General features: G+C 39.0%; 1 protein-coding gene across 3 annotated transcripts; it reads right to left on the bottom strand.

Annotated features, from left to right (window-relative positions):
* Window positions 1–752: 752 nt before the first annotated feature.
* rnf44 (ring finger protein 44) lies at window positions 753–13,872 on the bottom strand. 3 transcript variants are annotated; one of them, XM_028008569.1, is made up of 11 exons: window positions 13,558–13,872; window positions 10,713–10,905; window positions 9,980–10,202; window positions 9,725–9,892; window positions 8,562–8,735; window positions 8,290–8,451; window positions 7,082–7,197; window positions 6,718–6,805; window positions 5,196–5,317; window positions 5,011–5,110; window positions 753–4,925 (listed from the first exon to the last, which is right to left on the bottom strand). In XM_028008569.1, the coding sequence occupies exons 2-11, from the start codon at window positions 10,817–10,819 to the stop codon at window positions 4,863–4,865; spliced, it is 1,323 nt and encodes a 440-aa protein (XP_027864370.1). In that variant the 5' UTR covers window positions 10,820–10,905; window positions 13,558–13,872; the 3' UTR covers window positions 753–4,862. The 3 variants fall into 3 exon arrangements, with proteins under 3 accessions (XP_027864370.1, XP_027864369.1, XP_027864371.1); XM_028008568.1 differs by lacking the exon at window positions 13,558–13,872 and adding an exon at window positions 11,856–13,543; XM_028008570.1 differs by lacking the exon at window positions 13,558–13,872 and adding an exon at window positions 11,856–13,541 and having other exon boundaries at window positions 9,773–9,892.
* Between the last annotated feature and the right edge of the window lie 5,581 nt (window positions 13,873–19,453).

The raw sequence follows: 19,453 nt of genomic DNA, 5'->3' as shown, positions 1-19,453 counted from the left end.
ATTTTAAAAGCTTAATGTATCCCCAACTGCTCTATCCATTTTAAAAGCTTACTAAAACTGCTTGGGATAGCTGTCTTGTTTAAACACTCAGCTGTCCCCAGGTTTCAACAATGTAACTGTTGTGGAAAAAAAAATTATTTCAGAGCACTCCACCTCCTTTGTTATTTGTTACTGTGTTGCAACCTGCAGCTGAACAGCTCCACAGGTCGATGCCGCCACAACCACGTCAGGCGGTTGGAATTTTTAGCTTTGATTTCCCAAAACGTACTTTTTCATTTGTTACATGTTTTATGCAACTAATGAAAGGTGTCGCTGTGTACCGTTTAGGTCAGATTGGACAATTGGATGTTTTAACATGACAATAGTCACAAAGTCAGGTGAAAACTGGTTTTGAAATGAAAGAAGTCTAATGTTAAGCCTTTTGAAATACTTGCCAGAACTCAAGACTAACATTTTGTAACATTTTTCGAGGGCTTTTTCCTCAGCGTCAACCAATTTATAAACTTGATGAACAAACGTAATCATAGTAAACTGAGGTGCAAGCTGCTAAGTAACAATTAATCAAATATAAGTGGGCGTCCATCTATGGACTTGTGCCTATCTGCATAATTATAATCATGGATTTACAAAATATATATATTCTTTCAAGTTGTCTGGAAATCAAAATTCCATCTTTCTCCAGACTTCTTCTGCATTTAGTCGCTGTGGGTAACTTAAGACTGTTTCGAAGTCAGGTGAGACGAATGCCACGCTGGTATACATCATACATTTATTAGTGAACAACCCTCTCAAATCAGCCACAACAATTAAAAAAAATGATTGCACTACTTGGTAAAGCATAACTAGCAACTTTCATTTAAAAAAAGTACAAATCTTAAAAATTTCAAACAGTATACAGATGTATATATAATACACTAACTAGTTATGTTAAATGCTACAAACAATATGATTCCAATGGAATGAAAAAAAAAATTATAACATTAATAAGAACCATTTCCTATATATAATATATATTAGTCGTTTTCTCCCGCCCACCCTCGCAAATACAAACATGGAAAACAAATGAGGTAACTGTAAATGTGCAAGTACCAAAGCAAAAAAATATCTGCCTAAACACAGAACACATGCCCCCTGGCTCTGTGGGTGGGTGGGTTAAATCTGATGTTCAGGCAAGGACCCCTGGAGGCCGAGGAGAGTAATAACAGTAAACCACTATCCCACCACAGCAAAAATATCATTGGTAAACAATAAATGGCATCTACGGAGCAATCAATCACAATTCCTAAATAAACTTTAGCTGCTTATTGGAAAATCTTTTTTATTCCTTAAATTTTTTATTATTTTTTTTTTTTTGCACCACACAAGCTGTGAGATTATTCATTATTCACTCTTAACAGAAAGACTACAAGACTCTATTTTGAGTTATCATTAAAATTAGCTCATTAACTAGGCCTTAAATGGAAGGTTCTTTTTTTTATTTAACAAGGTTGCTGGATATTGTCAATTAAATATACTTTTCCCCCATAAAGGAATAGTGCTAACATTACCATGAATTAAGGTATCTTCTATAAGTGAACAATACATTTTTAAAGATATCCATACACTGAGAGCAAGAGCCTGATAGGCAGATACAGTACTACACTGAAATAAGTATGACAACACTTTTATTTATTTTTTTTTTTTTGCATTTTACTTAAATCCCTTAAAACTATATTGATTTTCACTGACATTGTTTCGGGGTATTGGTATAACATGCTTTAAGAATACATGAGATCCATGACAAACTATTGCATTCACGCATGTGAGTTTTCATACCTAAAAGCAGAACATCTAGCACCTTTTCACTATGGCTTTTTGATAAGACTACAGTAGTATCAGAGCATGTATTTCTCAGTCGTTAGGGCAATAACAGTAACACAATGTATGTAAGAATTAACCTTTTTTTTTTGTCTCCTTTTTCCTTTTTTTTATTTTTAAATATGTCCCCCTATATAAAATGAAGTTAGCGCAATAAAATCTTGTAGTCATTCAGTTCTATTACAAATGTGTGCAGTACAATGCATGGCAGTTATCAGCTGAGCGTTGAGATCCAAACTTCCAGAACCCCGAGCCAACTAGAGCTAAAAAAATCAGTTGGGATCTGGTTGACGAGCATGCATATTGTGCACCATTAAATAGGTCCCCCACCAGATTTTTTTATTTCTTTTTTTTTTTTTTTTTTAAGATATCCTCCACTGTAACATTTGTTTTACCACTTTTTTCTCTTTTTAAAGTCATGCAAAAACACATCTGAAGTCGATTTAGGAGTGACTTAGGTAGGATAGAGTGCGCTGTGGCACATTTAAATATGGGATCACAATTGCTATGTGTGAAAATATGGTCGGAGTACAAGAACGGAAGTCTAACAGGTTTGAATACACTTGTAACGAGTTGTCGTCTTTTCAGTGAGTATTGTTAACATACGTATTGATTTTTTCTTGCATGCCTGTCTTTAAATGGTGTAATAGTTACTATTTCAGACAAAACAATAGTACAATAAATCCTTTATGGTCTAAGAAAACCAACCAAACTGAATTCAGATATACCCTTTTTCATGGCATCCGTTCCATCTGGAGAAAAAAAAAAAAAATAATGGACTGTTCATCTTTATTTTTTATATATATACCGAGAGGCCCTGAGAGATTTTTTTTTTTTTTAAACTTACAATATATGCCAGCAAATAGATATGTACACATAGGTTAATGCTCAAAGCTGTGGGTTTTAACTCATTTAAATGGCTTTTTTTTCTCTTGAAGGTGGCACACGTCAAAGACTCACATTCACTTAAACAAAAGTAAAGAAAAGGCAAGAATCCTTTACACGTCAAAGCAAAGGTTACGACTGCCTGTTAGTGCTCACTGGGGGCAGTTAAAGAGACAAGAGTGAATTCCAAGCAAAAGTTCATTCGTCGCTCTTTCCCTTCCTAACCCCAATTATATGTCCTGTTTTTCACGCGTTAACACGAGCGGCGGAGGGAGGAGGGACCAGAAGTCTTACAGTGTTTCTACACAACTGAACACTCCAGCTGAATCTTCTGACTGTGGAAAAGAAGACAGCTGGTGTTAACACACGGAGCGTCACCAGAGACTTCTAACATTCGTCTGTCTTCAAACATTTATCTAAAAGCATCCACACTGAAGCTATACATACAGTTGCTCTTTTACAACACCGTTTACCATAGCCTAAGACAATGACCTGACCAAGTTACCAGATTAGAACAGACACCTAATGCAAACATCATTAGTGCTTCAACGGTCTCCTTCAATGGATTTTTCTCTTGAGGATAATAAAACCAATAAATAAAACACCTTTTTTTTTTCTTCTTCTTCTTTTAAAAACTATTCAAAGAAGTGGAAACGACAAAGTACTTTTTAGGATTAGTAACAGGTTTGTGCTTGTCAACGTCATAAAAAGGCAGATCTGAAATATTTAACAGTAGGCTAAATACGTATATTGGATTTGGCTCACAAAGAAAGAAATAAAAAGCCAAAGTCTTCCTAAAAGGGGAAGAAAATGTCCGCTCACAGCACGTATTGCTTCCTGCACAGGCTTCCAGAACTCGTCGGTATCTGCGGCGCCTTTAGACGAGCTCTTCCTTTCTTTTAAAACCACCACAGTGTAACCACATGCTATTTTCCCCCCACTAGTGGTGCTTTTCTTTTCTTCTTTTTTTTGGGGTGAGCAAGCAGTTCTTTTTAGTATGCTTCTATATCTCATCTTTTCTTAAAAGTGAATCATTTTGGTGGCAATACTTGATAATATTGCTAGTCTGAATCAACAGTTCATGCAAATCCTAGCATGCTGCCCTGTATCCAGTGGTTACACAAAATGCATTGGCTCTGTGAACAGGACAAAGATCCAGACACACACACACACACACACACACCCCTACGCAAACGCACGCGCACACACATACGCACGCACTTGCTAGAGAAACAATGCCGACGTGGAGAGAGGATTGTAGCACTTGTGCAGTTAACGGCAGACGCCCCCACAACCCTCCCGCCCCCCCAAAAATAAAAAATTAAAAAATCCATCAATCCATCACTGCTTTTGTACAGATCTGTGTTCCAGAGAAGATTATGAGGGCTCGGAGACGCCCCTACAAGCCGCACGTCCCGTCCGCTTGCAGTCCACGACCTCGGGCTTAGCAGAATCTGTATGCCACCTCAGCAAAAAACACTTTCACAACAGCATTGGCAAAGTTTAAAACAATTAAGGAGGAAATCTATTAAAAACAATCGATACGTTATTGCAGAACATACATTATTAACAAGTCACTTTGCCATACACCAACACAAACATGCATCTCCGATGGTTAAGCGTCGCCTCTGAACACAGAAACCCACGTTGACGTACTCCTAATATTTTTTTTCTGCTAATTGCACAAGGCGTCCAAGCCTGCCATCCTCCAGGCTTCCCGACTCATCTCCTCCAATGCAGGACTCCTACTTCTTTTGTGAACACTACCAAAAATCCACAAATGAAAAAGAGGAAACCCTGTAAACAAAAGCAGCAAATAATGCATTGTAGGGGAAAATCATTGGAATCTGCATCGTGGGGGGCAGAGACAGAAGTGGCTGGCAATCCCAGAACTCTGGCTGTAGGCAGTGGGTTTCGTGACACTCGCACAACGAAGCACAGCGGAGGAACAACGCGCTCCAGAAACAATCCTGGGTTTCTTTATCGTCAACTGAGGGGCAGGAGTAGAGGGTTTGTTAAGCTATATTTACTGGAGGACGCAGGTTATGTGGCAGGTGTCCCCAGCTTTGAGACAGACTCTGGTGGGTGCAGCATTCCAGTTCAACACTCAGAGACCTGTCTCACTCCGCCTCCCGGTGGACGTCCGAGGCATCCGCTCGACAGATTGGGCAAGTGCGATTGGTCTGGGGGAGAAAACGTAGAAACGCTTTAGCATCCAGAAAAAAATGTGTGCTAAAAGCTAAGCTTTACTGAAAAATCCCAACTTACCTTTAACCATTTATCCACACATTTAGCATGGAACTCGTGGTTACAAGGTAACACTCGAAGTAGCTGCCTACACTCAAAGTCACTAAAGCACACAACACACCTGTGGGGAGAAAATCATACAGGTGAGGGATTGCTAAAGGACAAATCTGCTTGGAGTGCTGCAAACAGCTTGAGGAGAGGCTTACAGCGTTTGTTCAGATAGATGATTCTCTGAGTTGAATCTATAGGACGGAAGTTGCTCTATATCTGCTTTTGTGAGTCCACGTGGTTTTGCTTCACCCAACCTCTCTGCCAAATTCAGTAGTGCCTTAAAAGACAAAAGGGAAAAAGGCGCCATTATGCCTGCTGTCATGTTTGGTCAAAGAGCGAACAATTCCACACTCAAAATTTCACGATTTACATGGATGATTTTTCTGGCCAGTTTAACAAAGAAATGTAAAACCTGAAATTAAATTTTTAACATGCTTTACAGTAATGAGGCTTTAAACATGCGATACATGTAAATACACATAAAAGACATGAATCACAACCTCTCTGCTGTTTATAACTTACAAAACAACAAAAACCTAACCTCATCTTTAGATGTTCCGTCACCTGAATAACATTTATCCATGACACATCACAGGTTTCCAAGACAGTTGATCCACAAGTTTTAACTTAACATTTTTTAAATCTGGGGGTAGGCCACAAGATGGCGCTTATGCAAAAACCAAGCAATATTGATTTAGGGTGATTAATATCTGTAAGTGTATTTATTTGAAATAATGACAGCTTGCAAAGCTCCAGAATATTTGATAAAATATCTTTCCTTAGTTTCATCATTTGCCAATCACTGTTCCTTCTTAAACTCACAATTTTGTTAACTGCTCATTAAAAACAAGAAGGTAAGTTCTCAAGCTAATATCCACTCTCGCAGTTCTGCTTTTGGCTGGTTACTAATGTACTTGTTTGACTGTATGTACCTGTGATGTCCTTTGGCCTTTTGGTAGCAATCAATGTGCCATTACACCCAACTAAATGAGTTTCTTCATAATTCTTCATGCTTATATTCTGGAAATGTAGAAATATGACTCAAGCAGAAACTTTTCTTTAAAAAAAAAGGTTTGTTTACAGATGACATTAAGACACGTTTAAAGACAAAGCAGGCAGTTTTAACTACACAGAGGTCTGAAAATTATACAAGGGTGAAAGCAAACGGGTGCTAGCTAAGTGTGGCCATTTTGCAGGGTTACATGTTTAATTTGTGTTTAAGAATGCAGTAACGTGCTGCTGTATCATTTAGAGAAACGTCATGCACCTTATTACTACATTTCTGACAACAAAGTAAACAACACAGCAGTGAGAAGTTATTGATAAACTGCCTTAGCAGACATAATAAGCCAGGCCCAGAGTGTTGCTGGTCCTCCTAATAAACAGGTGACTATATCCAAATGCTTTAACATCTTATAGATTAAAAAAAATCTCTCAAAATGTAACTTGTGGTGTAAAGCCAATTGATTTATATAGAAAATGCAGTCGACATGAATAAGAACTTAACATGGAAGATTAGAGAAGAGGCAGTGCATTGCCTCTGAAGTGCAATCTGATTTTTCTTTTTATGTTATTTTACTTGAACTACCCAAAATACACACGAATCAAAGATTTATATTAGGCAAAAATTTCCTTCATCAAATGTTGAATGAGAAACCTTAAACAAAAAACACTAACTTCATAGTTCTCCATTTCCACATCATCCACATCCAGGTCTAAGCTGATGGCTGGGCCCACTGCTGTTGGAGGCACAGGAAGCATTGACCTGAACAGAGAGAGAGGTATTAACCAATGTGCACACACTGAACCAGTCATATCAGCCTCAATGTACCACTACGCGCTCTGCAAATTCAAGCCAGGTGAAAAACATCTACCCATGTGATAAATGTAAGCAAAACTATCAGCCTCACACTCTTGTTCTAGAAGAAAAGCTTATTTGTGATCTTGTGCATGTGAGATATGCGAGAACTGATTGGGTCCTAAATGTAAACAGCATTTCTCTAAATTTCATTAACAGAGTGCTTTTACTGCAGGTACTTACAGGAAGTAAGGGAGGAAGCCGGGGTAGTAAGACGGAGGTGGAGGAGGGGGAGGGAGAGGCTGCTGCAACCGAAATCTTTGTCCATTCACTCGCCGTGGCAATATGTGGGGATATGGCTGCAAAATGGATGAAAAACCCCCCAGAACATTTAGATCATTAAGCTCAGGTAAACCCTGCCACTCCCATTTCTTGTGCTTTTTCGATCGAACTAAAACAAGATAACATAAGAAACTAACAAAATATCTTGGCGTACAAAAATAACCTGGGATAATTTTACAGTAATGTGAAAAAACTAATGCAAAAACAGTAGCCTAGTGTAGCTCAGGTTTATGCTTTAAATAAGAATAATTTGCAGTTCTGCAAAAATACCTTCCAATCTGTTACAAGATTATTATAAGAAAACGCAAAAAATGCAAAAAGTAAGAAATAAAATAAAAGAAGACTATAAAAGCAAAGAAACAAGAATCTTAAAAATCATCCAGATGGTGTATTTGAAGCTAAAAGAAGAGAGCTGTTAGATCTGAGAAACCGGCTGATGCCCAGAACTGGCTAATTTACAACTCCATCAGCCCTGACCGATGACCAACCCGTCAGAATCTCAGAAATACAATCTGTACCCCCAGCAGCAAATGGAAATACCATACATAAGCACAACTAGGCCAGGCTAATACGTCCACTGCTGCTCACTCGTCTTATATCATAGGCTTTAAGATGTGTTAAGCTTGAGAGCATCAACAGCTCTGACTTTTTCGTCTCAACATCAAACTTAAAACCATCAGATGCCATGAATAAGTTACAAGTCTTTTTAATTTCCTTCAATAATTACTATAAATAAAAGCAGTAAGACAGAAGGCTCTTGTTACTGAACCATTTAAGCAAACTACTTCATAAAGCAGAGCACTATAATTAGTTAGAGCCATGATTACCTGTTAACCATACTAAACACATCACCTGCTTATTGCAAGCTGCATTATGGGTAAGAAGAACTACCAAGGTGCATTTAAGCAACTTGCTTCTGCCAACACTGCACCAGTTCAGCTGCCCAGAGGACCCCTTTATGAGACTGTGGATGTAATGAACATTTTCCAGCTGTGAATGTGGGTTTCTGAGCAAGTGTTAAATAGGTCAGGCTAAAAAAAAAGCGATGAGGGCACCGTCAATTCCTCTTCAGAAAAAAAAAAAAAAAATAGACTGGCAAGCCATCTTACCACTCCGAAGGGAAGCTCCTGATGCAGAGGCTCTTGAGGAAGATACTGTAGGGGCAGTGAAGGAGGCAGCGCTGGTGGATGATGAGAGGGAGGGTAAGAGAAGGTGCCTAATGGGTGCTGGTCCCCTCTTAGGTCAACTTCATTGTCTACCCTCTGTAGAGGCTAGAAGGACAGAAAGTCTTATTGTCAGACTCACAGGCTCAGAAGATGTTCACACACGCCAAGGCTTGTTGTTTGTTGTGTTAATATTAATAAGTGTTTATAAGACTTACCATGCGTGGGTGCTGAGGCTGTAAAGGGACAAACTGGCTCAAAGGAGTAAGGTGCGGCGGCTGGTGGGGGGGTACAGATGGGGTCGGGTGCAATACAAAATGTTCGCTGGACATCAGCGGTGGAAAAGCTTGATAAGACACAGGTATATGCTGCATGGTACATGCCTGTATGAGCTGGAGAGAAAAGACAGCAGAGGAAAAGAACCAAACATGACTTTCAGGGAATCAAACCCATAGCTAAAGAATCCTCCATAAAAACAAAGCTAGTTTTTTCCTGATATTAACAACAAGCCAGCTTGAATGACAGCATGTTGTAAGCATGTAGTGAACAGAGGCAAAACAGTGCATAGAAACCACACCACTGACAGTACGGTCACAACAACAAGCTAACAAAATGACTACTTCTACAGCAGCACATACAGTGTCTGGCAAAAGGACTTAGAGCTTTTAACATTTTGTCACACTACAACCAAAACCCTCCAATTAGGTTAATACAAATGAATTAATTGAAGTTTTCTCTCCAGGTAATACAAAGTAGCGCATGAATGTGAAGTGGAAGAAAACCACACACTGTTTTCAAATTCTATTACAACTCGAAATCTAAACAATGCGATGTGATTGATATTTAGCTGAGCTAAATCAATATTTTGTAGAAACACCTTTCTCAAATTAAATTCCAGCTTGTCAGTTTAGGTGGATGGCAAAGTCTTGAAATGTTTACAGCTATCCTGTGCTCTATAATTACACAGACGTTATTTAGCAGATTTCTAAAAGGAATTTTGCTTATAAAAGTCAGAGTAAATAAAAATTGACATAATTTTGCTTACACATCACTACTGTAGGACATTTCTGATTAAACCATAATATAAAATCTCAATAAAGCAGACTCAAATTTCTGAATGTAATGTGACAAAGTGCAAAAAAGTTCAAGGGTTATTGATTCTTTTGCAAGGCAATGTATTAAACTTCTCCACAGAAAAAAATACCCTGTATTTTACTGAGCTGCTGCCAATTACTGTCCAAATGTGGAGACAGACATTTTTAAACCAAGCAACTTGCTTTTGCTTTTTTTTTTTTTGCTGCAAACAGTGACAGATTGCATGGCTGGTATGGTGTGCTACATGGATGCCACTGACATTTAAGCTCTTCCTTTTCAAACTCACAGGAGGAGGAAGGCAGCAGAGCAGAGAGAGCTGTCCGCTGAACATTACCGAGCATGCTGGGAGCTGCTGAGTGTTGCACCCTGGAAGAGGCTGCCCGGTGTGAATGGGAAATCCATGGGTCGTCACCGTCGTAACAGTGTAAGATATTGGAACGGATCCCTGGTGCATCTTTTAAAATGAGAGACAACAAAGGCGGTCGGCGAGAGGGTTTCACAAAGCAAATAAAAATTCTGTCTTTCCCTGGCGTTGCATTACCTGGTCATGTAGATCCACCATGATGGGGCTCTGCTGGGGTAGGTGGGTCGCAGGGTGAAGCATGCGTGGTGCTGTGCTGGTGTGGCTGTACTGTCTGGACTCATCTAAAGGAACCTGCTGGGGGTGTTGGGAGAAAAACAGGTGGTGGAAGTTCTCATCCTGGACCTGGGAAGTGTGCAGTACAGGTCTGTCTTGTCTCCCCCACTGCCGTCTCACTGGTGGGCTTTAAAGAAAAAGAAGAAAAACTTATTTATTCCCTGCTGCTGCTGCTGGCTGCAAAAAAAAACAAAAAACACATGCTCCAACACAAATAATTCTATACAAATTTGTTTGCAACATGCAAACATTTTGCCCTGTTCACACACTGGTTCAGTCACAAATACTCGAACACGGACAAAAAAAGAAGTGTCATGTCTTACCATGTCTTGTGTTTTCAACTTTGCTCTCTCATTTTCTCATAAATTCATTGACTACTATGTTTTGCTCGTATACTGGCAACCATATTTACAGATCATCATGTGGCCACACTAACTCAACCAAGTTCAACAGGAGGAAATGTGATTATACACCAGAAATCATTATGTTCTGACCAGACCACACACATTTTCCACTCGTGATAAACAAACCATGACTGCACACATAACATCCATGATATATTTTCAATGTAAAGCATTCTCACAGATCATTTGGAGAAAATAATTAAATAAAATAAAAAGACGAGAAGAAACGTCACCTTCTCCTGAGATGCACTGGGGCGTTGCAGGGCTCTCCGAGGAACCTCCTAGGGTTTAAGGGGGCTGTTGGTGGCAGCCTATTTACTGCTAATTCCCATGGTCGCATTGGTGACGTCGTGCAGACGAGTCACACTCTGGGGAAAGAAAGTGTACAGTGGAGGCACTTGTATGTGGCCTCTGATTGTCTTAACCCTGTGGGAGAGAAAAAATAAACATCAAATCAACAACAATGCTTTGTGCATATGATCTTTAAGCATCCATAGAAAATTACGAGCTGAAAGGATTTTTTTTCTCTCATTTAAAAAAGTGCACCAAAAGTTAGGGATGAAATTGCATTTAGTCACAATTTATAGTAAAACAGGCCCTTTTTGAACATAGCAGGGGGTCAAATCATTTAAACAACTAAATATAACATGTTTATGACTTCAGCTGTTTAGAAGAAATCTGCTCAACTAAAGCAAACATACATTTCATAGACACATTTCAATGATTTTATTAAATGTTTTTGGCACATGCAGGCACCATGGTGTTACTTCCAGTAATGCGTGAAGCCCAAATAGTTTGCATACACAGAAGTGCAAAAAAAAAAAAAAGGAAGCCAACATATCTCCACTTCACGTTGAACTAATTTGTATATTTTATGATAAATTGGCTAACACCTGGGCTGACTTTATTTCTGTTTATAAGTGAATGCCATGGAATAAATAGGGGTCGCTGTGGCGTGCTTTAAAAAAAACATGGGATGCCATGTGCTCACAGGACAAAGCAACAACAAAAGATGCGATAGGCATGAAGCGCCGCTCGCTAGTGCACACTTTCTGAGACCACTGCTACGTTGCAAGAGTTTTCTTTCAAGACTAAGGCAAAGCATCGTGGAGTCTGTCGAAGTAGATAGTGGTACTACGCTTTAGCCGGCTCTAAGTCTTATATTTTGTGAAAACCCAATGTGTCCTTTCAGCGAAGCTATGCTAATGCTTTGTCCAACACTCCCCAGCTTCAGGTGACCAGCAGGCTAGTCATAGCTCAGTCATACGCGCATTTTTAGTGTGTTTACAGCACAGTTACATGTCACACCAAGGAAAGAGCACGTCCACATCATCATGTTTACTATAAGCTTAAGCAAAACACAGACAACAGCTTACTTTCTTAGCTAGTTCGCTTCCTTGGTGATCGGAGAGGGCTGCAGGTGTTTCTGCTTCCGAAATCTCGCATCCCATTCGCGTTGTTTATTTTCAAAGGGTTTCGCCTAAGCGAATTTCATTGTCCAACACAGAATGCGGTGGTAACAGGCCATCAACAGACCCGCCGTTCCTTCCGTCAGATGCCCGACAATAAACGTATCCCCCCCCCGCTCCCCGACTTGAGCGGGGCACTAGCTTGCTAACGTTAGCCACCTTACACACGCGCTCTCGGGTCGCGGAGCACAGGAGAGCCGTGCTCCCCGGAAACCATGGAAACGCCAACCGACACCGACACCGAGAGGGGAGACGCCGTTAACGGTCGTTCTGAGCGAAGGTTATTTCCCCGGCGACGGAAAACATCCCGTTGGCGCGTGTGCGATTCTTGAAGTGCATTGTTGTGATGAAGCCCCGCCCCCCTCATGTCAGCGACCAATGAGGGCACGGGAATCGCAGACAGCAGACATCCCAGACAGAGTCTTGGCTACAATGTATCAAAACAAGCGGCGCCTGTTGTTTGTTACCGGCTTCTAAATAAAATGCTTCATCATGCGTGGCAAGGAAAAATAAAAAGCAAATAAATAGAATTGCACTATACAACTTTAGGGTATATTTGTTTGCTCTTTGCTTTCTTTTAGAATAGAACGAAATGGGAAAACAAGTATTTGTTTATTCCTCACAGGAAAAAAGGTTCCAGAGAATCAACAGCAAATAAAGTGATGGTGACATAGTAGCTCACAATGAAGACAATGCTATTATTAGTAGGTGTAAAAATCCAGGTTTAGAACTAATTGTGGATTCAAAGTAAATGTGATCTTAAATAAAGAACATGCACTAGAACATCAGTTCAATGTGTGCTTTGTATATTTCTGCAAAACTACTCGTAGAAGAAAAAGAATCCGTGCAAGGAACAACAAAAGTGTAAGTAGTCCGGAGCAGAGTTGTACAGCTTAACAGCGACTATGGGACATGTTTACGATGACGGTGTTATAATTCAAAGACTTTGGGCTTCTTTCCCTTTAGGAGAAGTTACTTCACTAATAAAATCGAAGTAACTGCTAACTTCACATTTCAAAACGTATTTAATGCAAGTTACAGCAAGCTTTCAGACAACGTAATGCTTTCTTTTTTTTTTATTCTGGCCAAACTTTCACTGAGCTCTGTGCTGACTCTCACTGGAGGCCAGAGCGTCTCGGTTATGTAATATTGCACTTTCCTGATCCAGTCAGCTCTCTGCATGTCAGGAGAAAACTTGCCTCTATGCCTTTTGCAGGCCGACGTCGGCTGCAGCTGCAAAATCTGATGTTGCACTTGATGATCATCGGAGTAAATTCGGTGTCATGTGGGAGGCCCGTTTAGTCTACAGAGAGACTTGTGAAATGATGTGGTGTCATTTAACCTAAACTCCGATGCGCTGGTGCGACTATGTCACTGTTCTGAACGCGTCCAACTTTCTGCACCTATTTGAAAAAGCGAGGAGCCGCCGTGCAATGCACTAAATGTAAACATTACAACATCGCTCTCGGTAGCAGCAAAACAAGGAGGGGCTGGAGGGGCTGAGCAGGATGACAGCTAACAGTCAAGCCGCCTTCCGCGACAAAATGTCGCGCAACTTTGCGAAATTTCGCCGAGCCAAAGCAGCAGCAAGAGGGAAGAGTGCATTTACCTGATTGTTAATGTGAGACCATCTGATCTGTGATATTTCCCTTATAACGCTCTCATCTCGTTAGGCTAAGTGCGGCATTCTCTGGTCGAGCTGTTACCGTGTGGAACATTCCGTGGATTTCACCACTGCTGGGGAAAAAGGTCCTAATAACAAGCGTCCCACGTTACCAGCGCATGCCGAGAATGGATTGTGCCGTCTTATGGCTTCCCAACTTCCAAGATTATACCCGTAAAAGCCACTTTTTTGGTTAGGCAGCGCTAAACCAGCCCTGCGGATGTTTTGGGTTTCTGCAGTTGTCAGTTACACCCCCATTTCGGCGTATTGCAAGGGCAGGGAGCGCACGGCGAGCGGCCATTTTTACCGTAACGGGCAGAAAAGCGTCTCAGTCTGATTTGAAAGTTCAAGGCTCGTTTCACGGATGAACCTTGAGGAAAAAACATTCGCTTTCTGTTGAGGGTCGCAAGATATCTGCCTTGCAATTAAAAATAAACAGGTTTACGCCAGTAAATCAGGCCACCGACGAAAAAACGCAGTTCAGTAAGCCACGCTGTTCACTTATTTCGAGCGTTTATTTTGAGCTTTATGTTTCAGAGGTCTGACAAATTATTTGGTTTATCACATTCATAAAGTTGGACAGAAGGGTTAAAAAAAAAAAAACTTTGAAAAAGCACAATATTTGAGTTTGCTCAAAATTGTATCAAGAAAACGGCTAATTCGGTTATTAAAATGGAACAGCAATTCGCGTCACTAATATTATTGCATTTTAGAATAAAGAAAAAGAAGCATTTCGAAGCACAGTTTTTTTTTTGTCTTTAATAAAGGCGATGATGGTAATAAGTGAAAGATGAAAAAAAATCATAGTTTTCAATAATATAATTTTCCAAAAATTACATTTTCACTTGAAAACTTTATAGTTTAGCAGAAATCGAAGCAACACTTCACCATCCTTCAGTGATGTCAATGGAAACATGGGTTAAGCTGCATGAATTAAATAAATATATAAATAAATGGCAACAGGTATTTTTATTGTGTGCATTATGTAAGCAATAAATAAAAGCAATAAATACTCTCTAAATTAAAATATTTGCAGAACTGTCAAATTATTTATGTATGCTCTATAGGAGTAGGACTATGACAGGCTTTGGTTAGCTTAATGATACTCAAATGTCAAACACCATTCAATTCATTGATTGGAAATTTGTAAAGAATAAAACAGTCTAAAATGCTATAAACTGTGCTATGCTTGATCAAAATTGACTAAGAGCTTTAAAAGCCCTGGGAACAAAATATTATTTGTTCAATTGCACCTCAGATAGCAACCAGTACCCTCACCTAAGGGAAGGATAACCACTTCCTCTTAAAGGGATGGTCTTTGCTGACCAGGACGGTTTGGGCCTTTTTCACTCCATTCAAGAAGTCAGAGAGGGGGCACTGTTGAATTCCAATGTCAAAACAGACTCAATAAAAGATCCATAAAATAAAACAAGAGTTTTTTGTTATTTTTAAATCCAGGTTAAAAAGATTCAACCTATAGAAAACGTCTTTGCATGGGTGTTGGTCGAAATTGAGAAAATTGCAACTGCCCATAGTTTTCCTGATGTATATTATAATTTGTTTTACTGATATTCACCTTCAGGTAATGTTCATAACAACACTTCACAAAACAACAGGTCCATGTTGAATCTCCCCATCCTGCACAGACTACAACATTGTCTTCTGCAAACTTGGGGTGACGTCTGTTTTTAAAGACACCATAATTATTTGCTGAATCATATTAAAAGCTGAAGTAAAACACACAAATAAACTGAATAGAGGTCAAAACCACAAGCTCAAACTCACTAAGTTCTCTTGGGTATTTCTTTTTTTGGCACTAGTACAAGCTAGATCCCTTCCAGAGCTTGAAAACATTTTTGTTTAATGGGAGACAGGTGAAACGATTTACAGAAAATATCACACAATTGGTCTGCACCAACTTTGAGGAGTCTGACTGTTATCCTGTCAGGTCCAGAGTTTTCCTTGATTTTGCAGCTGTGGAAAATAGATCTAACTGAACATTGATTGTAGACCCGCAGAAGACGAGACAACATAAAAAGTTTCCTTTGTACTTTTGTAAACGTCTGTTCGTCATTATAATCTTTTTAAAAACCATTCATAGTGTTTGCAAGCCCCTACTGATCCTTAAAATCCCCTCTAGTCATCTACTCCTTTCATTGCTCTGTCCGGTCACGGCTTTCATGCTATTCCATAGATCTTTAATTTCATTAAAAACGTTTCAAGGTTTGCCCTTCTAATCCCATACCTGGCTGCTTTATTGGCCTCCACCTTCTCCTTATCTTTATTGTATAAAAAGGGATCATAGTATTTATGTAACACATCCCTTACTGATGGGTTTGCTGCAGTAAGGGATGACCTGCCTTGTCTGTTTGTCTTTTTAAGTAGATAATGTTCACGTCAACTTCAGAATCAATAAAAACATTGACATTTGTGCTCTCTAAGGCTCCTTTCAGCTCCTGCACACAGCTACAGTCTTATAATATGGCATTGCAATTGAACCATAGCAGATTAAAGGTTTTGAATCTTAAGATTCTGATATATGCTTAGAGTTGATATTTTTTACAGGTAGAAACAATAACCTAATTTTTAACTTACCTTTTTTTTTTTTTTTTTTACAAAAGCAGCACAAATATTACAGACAATAAGGATCTTCTCTCACCATATTTTCATCATCTTTACTTACAACTTGTAAGTTATGAGTCGCCATCATATATAAACTTCCATCATTTTTTAAAAAAAAAAAGTAGCTCTAAATCCTTTTCCGGCTTAATAAGGTAAGGCCTCTGATAAAACTAAAATAACTAAAAGCAACTACTTGCCAGTGTATATTATATGCTGTTTCAGTTCCTCACTGGATTTTGCTATAGTAGACTGAAAAAATTATAAAAAATGAATTGGTTGCCTTTGGTTGTTTGTTAACTGACTGTTTTAGGTACAAAATTAACAAATCTACAATGATACAAAATGATATGGCTGCAAAATGACAACATCCCATAAATATTAAAGCACCATAATCAGCAACAACAGTTTGTAAAATAAAGAAGCAAAAAAACAACAATAGCCTATTTATAATTATTTGTTTAAAATCTTGCCACATGGCAAATATTATAACAATTTCATGACTTTTTTTTATCTTCTGAAATAAAAAAGACATTTTTGATGATGAAAAGCAAAGCTTTCTTTGCTGCTAAATGTATAGCACTTTTTTTCGGACAAGTTGTTGTGTCGTGTAGCCGCCACAAGAGGGGGCAAAAAATAATATTAAAAGTCCTCTAATCCAACATTTTCTTTTGTCATCATCCTCAGTTGACAGAGAACGTGGCCAATGAATTACTCTATGGTGTGAAGTAAAATAACAGGAAAATCACCCACATAAATATGATTTCTCTGTAAGGAATGTAAGTTGTTCATAAGCATGTCTAAATATGACTTCTTGATCCTTTTTCATTTGACTTGACAAAGAGACAATCACCATGAACCTTTATTGAAGAAGGAGAGCAAAACACAGGCCAGGATTCTTTTCTTCTTTTCTTATCTTTTATCTTCTTAGGGGACGATATCAAGCAAAACAACAGCAATATATCAGAGTGCTAGTTAAAGAACAGAAGTCAGACAAGAAAAGAAACATGGCAAAATTAGATTAAAAGAAGAATATTACAGGGATGTGCTTTTAAAAAGCATATCTTTTCATAAAAAAACATGAACAGAGTAACTTCTTAGTAAAAGTGTGTTTAACTTGAGGCCTTTTATTCTTTAGGCATCTCGATGGACTCCTCAGCACAGCACATATCTCAAACTAGTGCCAGTGTTTAATTATGGTGACGTAAAATATTTTCCATTTGGAACGTCATTATCAAGGCCTAACTGTAAAGTTACAGACATTTTTTGTACGTTCCTGTTTACTGGTATATCTTAGCAAAGGATTTATTAGGTTCCTGCCCACTTATATCAGTGTTGTGTTCAGAGCTGTAAGTCATAAACCAAAGTCTATTCGGATAAGGCAGAAATAAACATTTTTCCCGGCCTCTGTCATTGACATGTACTTTGAGCTCTTTTACATGTCTTGAATCAGTTACTGTATTTTATATCCACCAACATATTACCTTGTGACGGCACATTGTGCTTACCAACCAGAATCATTTCTCTATCAAGTGTTGAGTATCTTCATCATGCAAGTCGCCATGTTACTCACTGTTTAAATGTGCCTCCAGGTTTATTGATAAATTGAGAGAAATGTCTTGTACAATCACCTCCTTGTTTGAAAACGTATTCCTTGATTTTTTTCTTGTCACAATAAGTAACCTTTATCGATTTGGTTGCCACACTGGATAATAATGAGATGAGTTTGCTTAATTTGATGAAGTTTGATGGTCCTACATTGAATTCATGTTTTTTTTCTTTTATAAGGTCGGATCTGAACAGCAGATTAGTGTAGGAGTCACACAGATGCAAAGTTACCAGCCCTGTGTGCAGTACTGTAATTGTCTGAGGATTTTGTGTCCACATTATACGACACGAAGACCCGCAGAGTTGCTAAGTGACACAGCATCATTTTAAACTCAGTATTGATGTCCTGTGTGAAGGGAATGTAATCTCTTAGTACCTATTTGTTTTACGCAACAAATGTCTATCACTGTTCTCTCAAAATAAGGGGAATTTAATGGAAAAACAAATATTTACTGGGAAAAAATTTTTAAAAATTCATATTAAGACTCTTATCAAATCTAAATTTCCTTGAAAAGTAGGAAAGCAGATGATTGGATGGACATTGTCTGTTGATATCAAATTCCCAGTGTTGTCACAGATTTGCAATTGGATTTGTGTCCAGACTTTGACTAGGCCATTCTAAAGCGGGCGTATGTTTTGCACTAAACCCTTCCATTGTAACTTTGATTGTGTGTTAGGAGTTCTTCACCTGCTTGGATGGTGAGCCTCCATCCCGCTTTGAAGTCTCCTGCATGGCAGGTCATTTTCCAGGATTGCTCCGTGTTTAACTTCACCTAATTTGTTCTCTGTAAGACTTGTAAAGCTGGGATACTGCTGCCTTAAGTTTCCCAACAACTTTATCTTTGACTTGTCCTCTGCGTTCCTTGGTCTTCATGAAATTGTTTGTTCACTGATGTTTTCTAACACACCTCTCATCTGCTTTCACAGAACAGCTGTGTAGAAGAACAGCTGAAAACCAAAATAAAATACTTTAAAGTGGCAAAATGTAGAGGTGCAGGACTGTATGATCACGTGAACCACATTTCTACTGCTGAGTTTTTTCTGTTTCATTAAAAGCTGAGATCCTCTGCCATTGTGTATGGACAAATATTTGATTGTGAATGAAGCTGGTGAGTACAGTAGACCAGAATCCTTTGTGTGCTGATGCTTAATTAGAGCAGGCGGGCCGAAAGGAGCCCTCATTATGACACGGATCCACAGTTTCTGAACAAAACAGAGACCCACTGATTGGTTCTGAAGAGACAAATTTTAGAAAACCCTCTGGTCTCATTGGGTCTACTCAGCTGTCATTGCCATGACAACTGAGGGACCCGTTCAGAGCCTCATGTGGTTCTGGCGACCAACAAGAACGCAGAGCCAGGAATGTTCTAGTGACGAGGTTAGCCAGATGGAGCTGCAACTTTGCTGTATGGACAATGAATATTTCAGGATATACAGCTAACATCAAACCATAAGTACTGTAGGTTTAATATGATAGTTATTTTAAGCTTTTCTTTTCAATTCATTGACTATACTTTTTGATACGCTTAACCTGACATCGCTAAAAAAAAGGAAGTGGACCAGAAGCAGTGATGTTGGTTGTGTGGCTCTATGCGTGTTAATCATTTATGTTTAC

This window comes from Xiphophorus couchianus, chromosome 23 (assembly GCF_001444195.1).
Source record: "Xiphophorus couchianus chromosome 23, X_couchianus-1.0, whole genome shotgun sequence".
NCBI classification, from domain to species: domain Eukaryota; kingdom Metazoa; phylum Chordata; class Actinopteri; order Cyprinodontiformes; family Poeciliidae; genus Xiphophorus; species Xiphophorus couchianus.
Note: the sequence above shows the minus strand (reverse complement) of the source record. Positions and strands in the feature narration are given on the sequence as shown.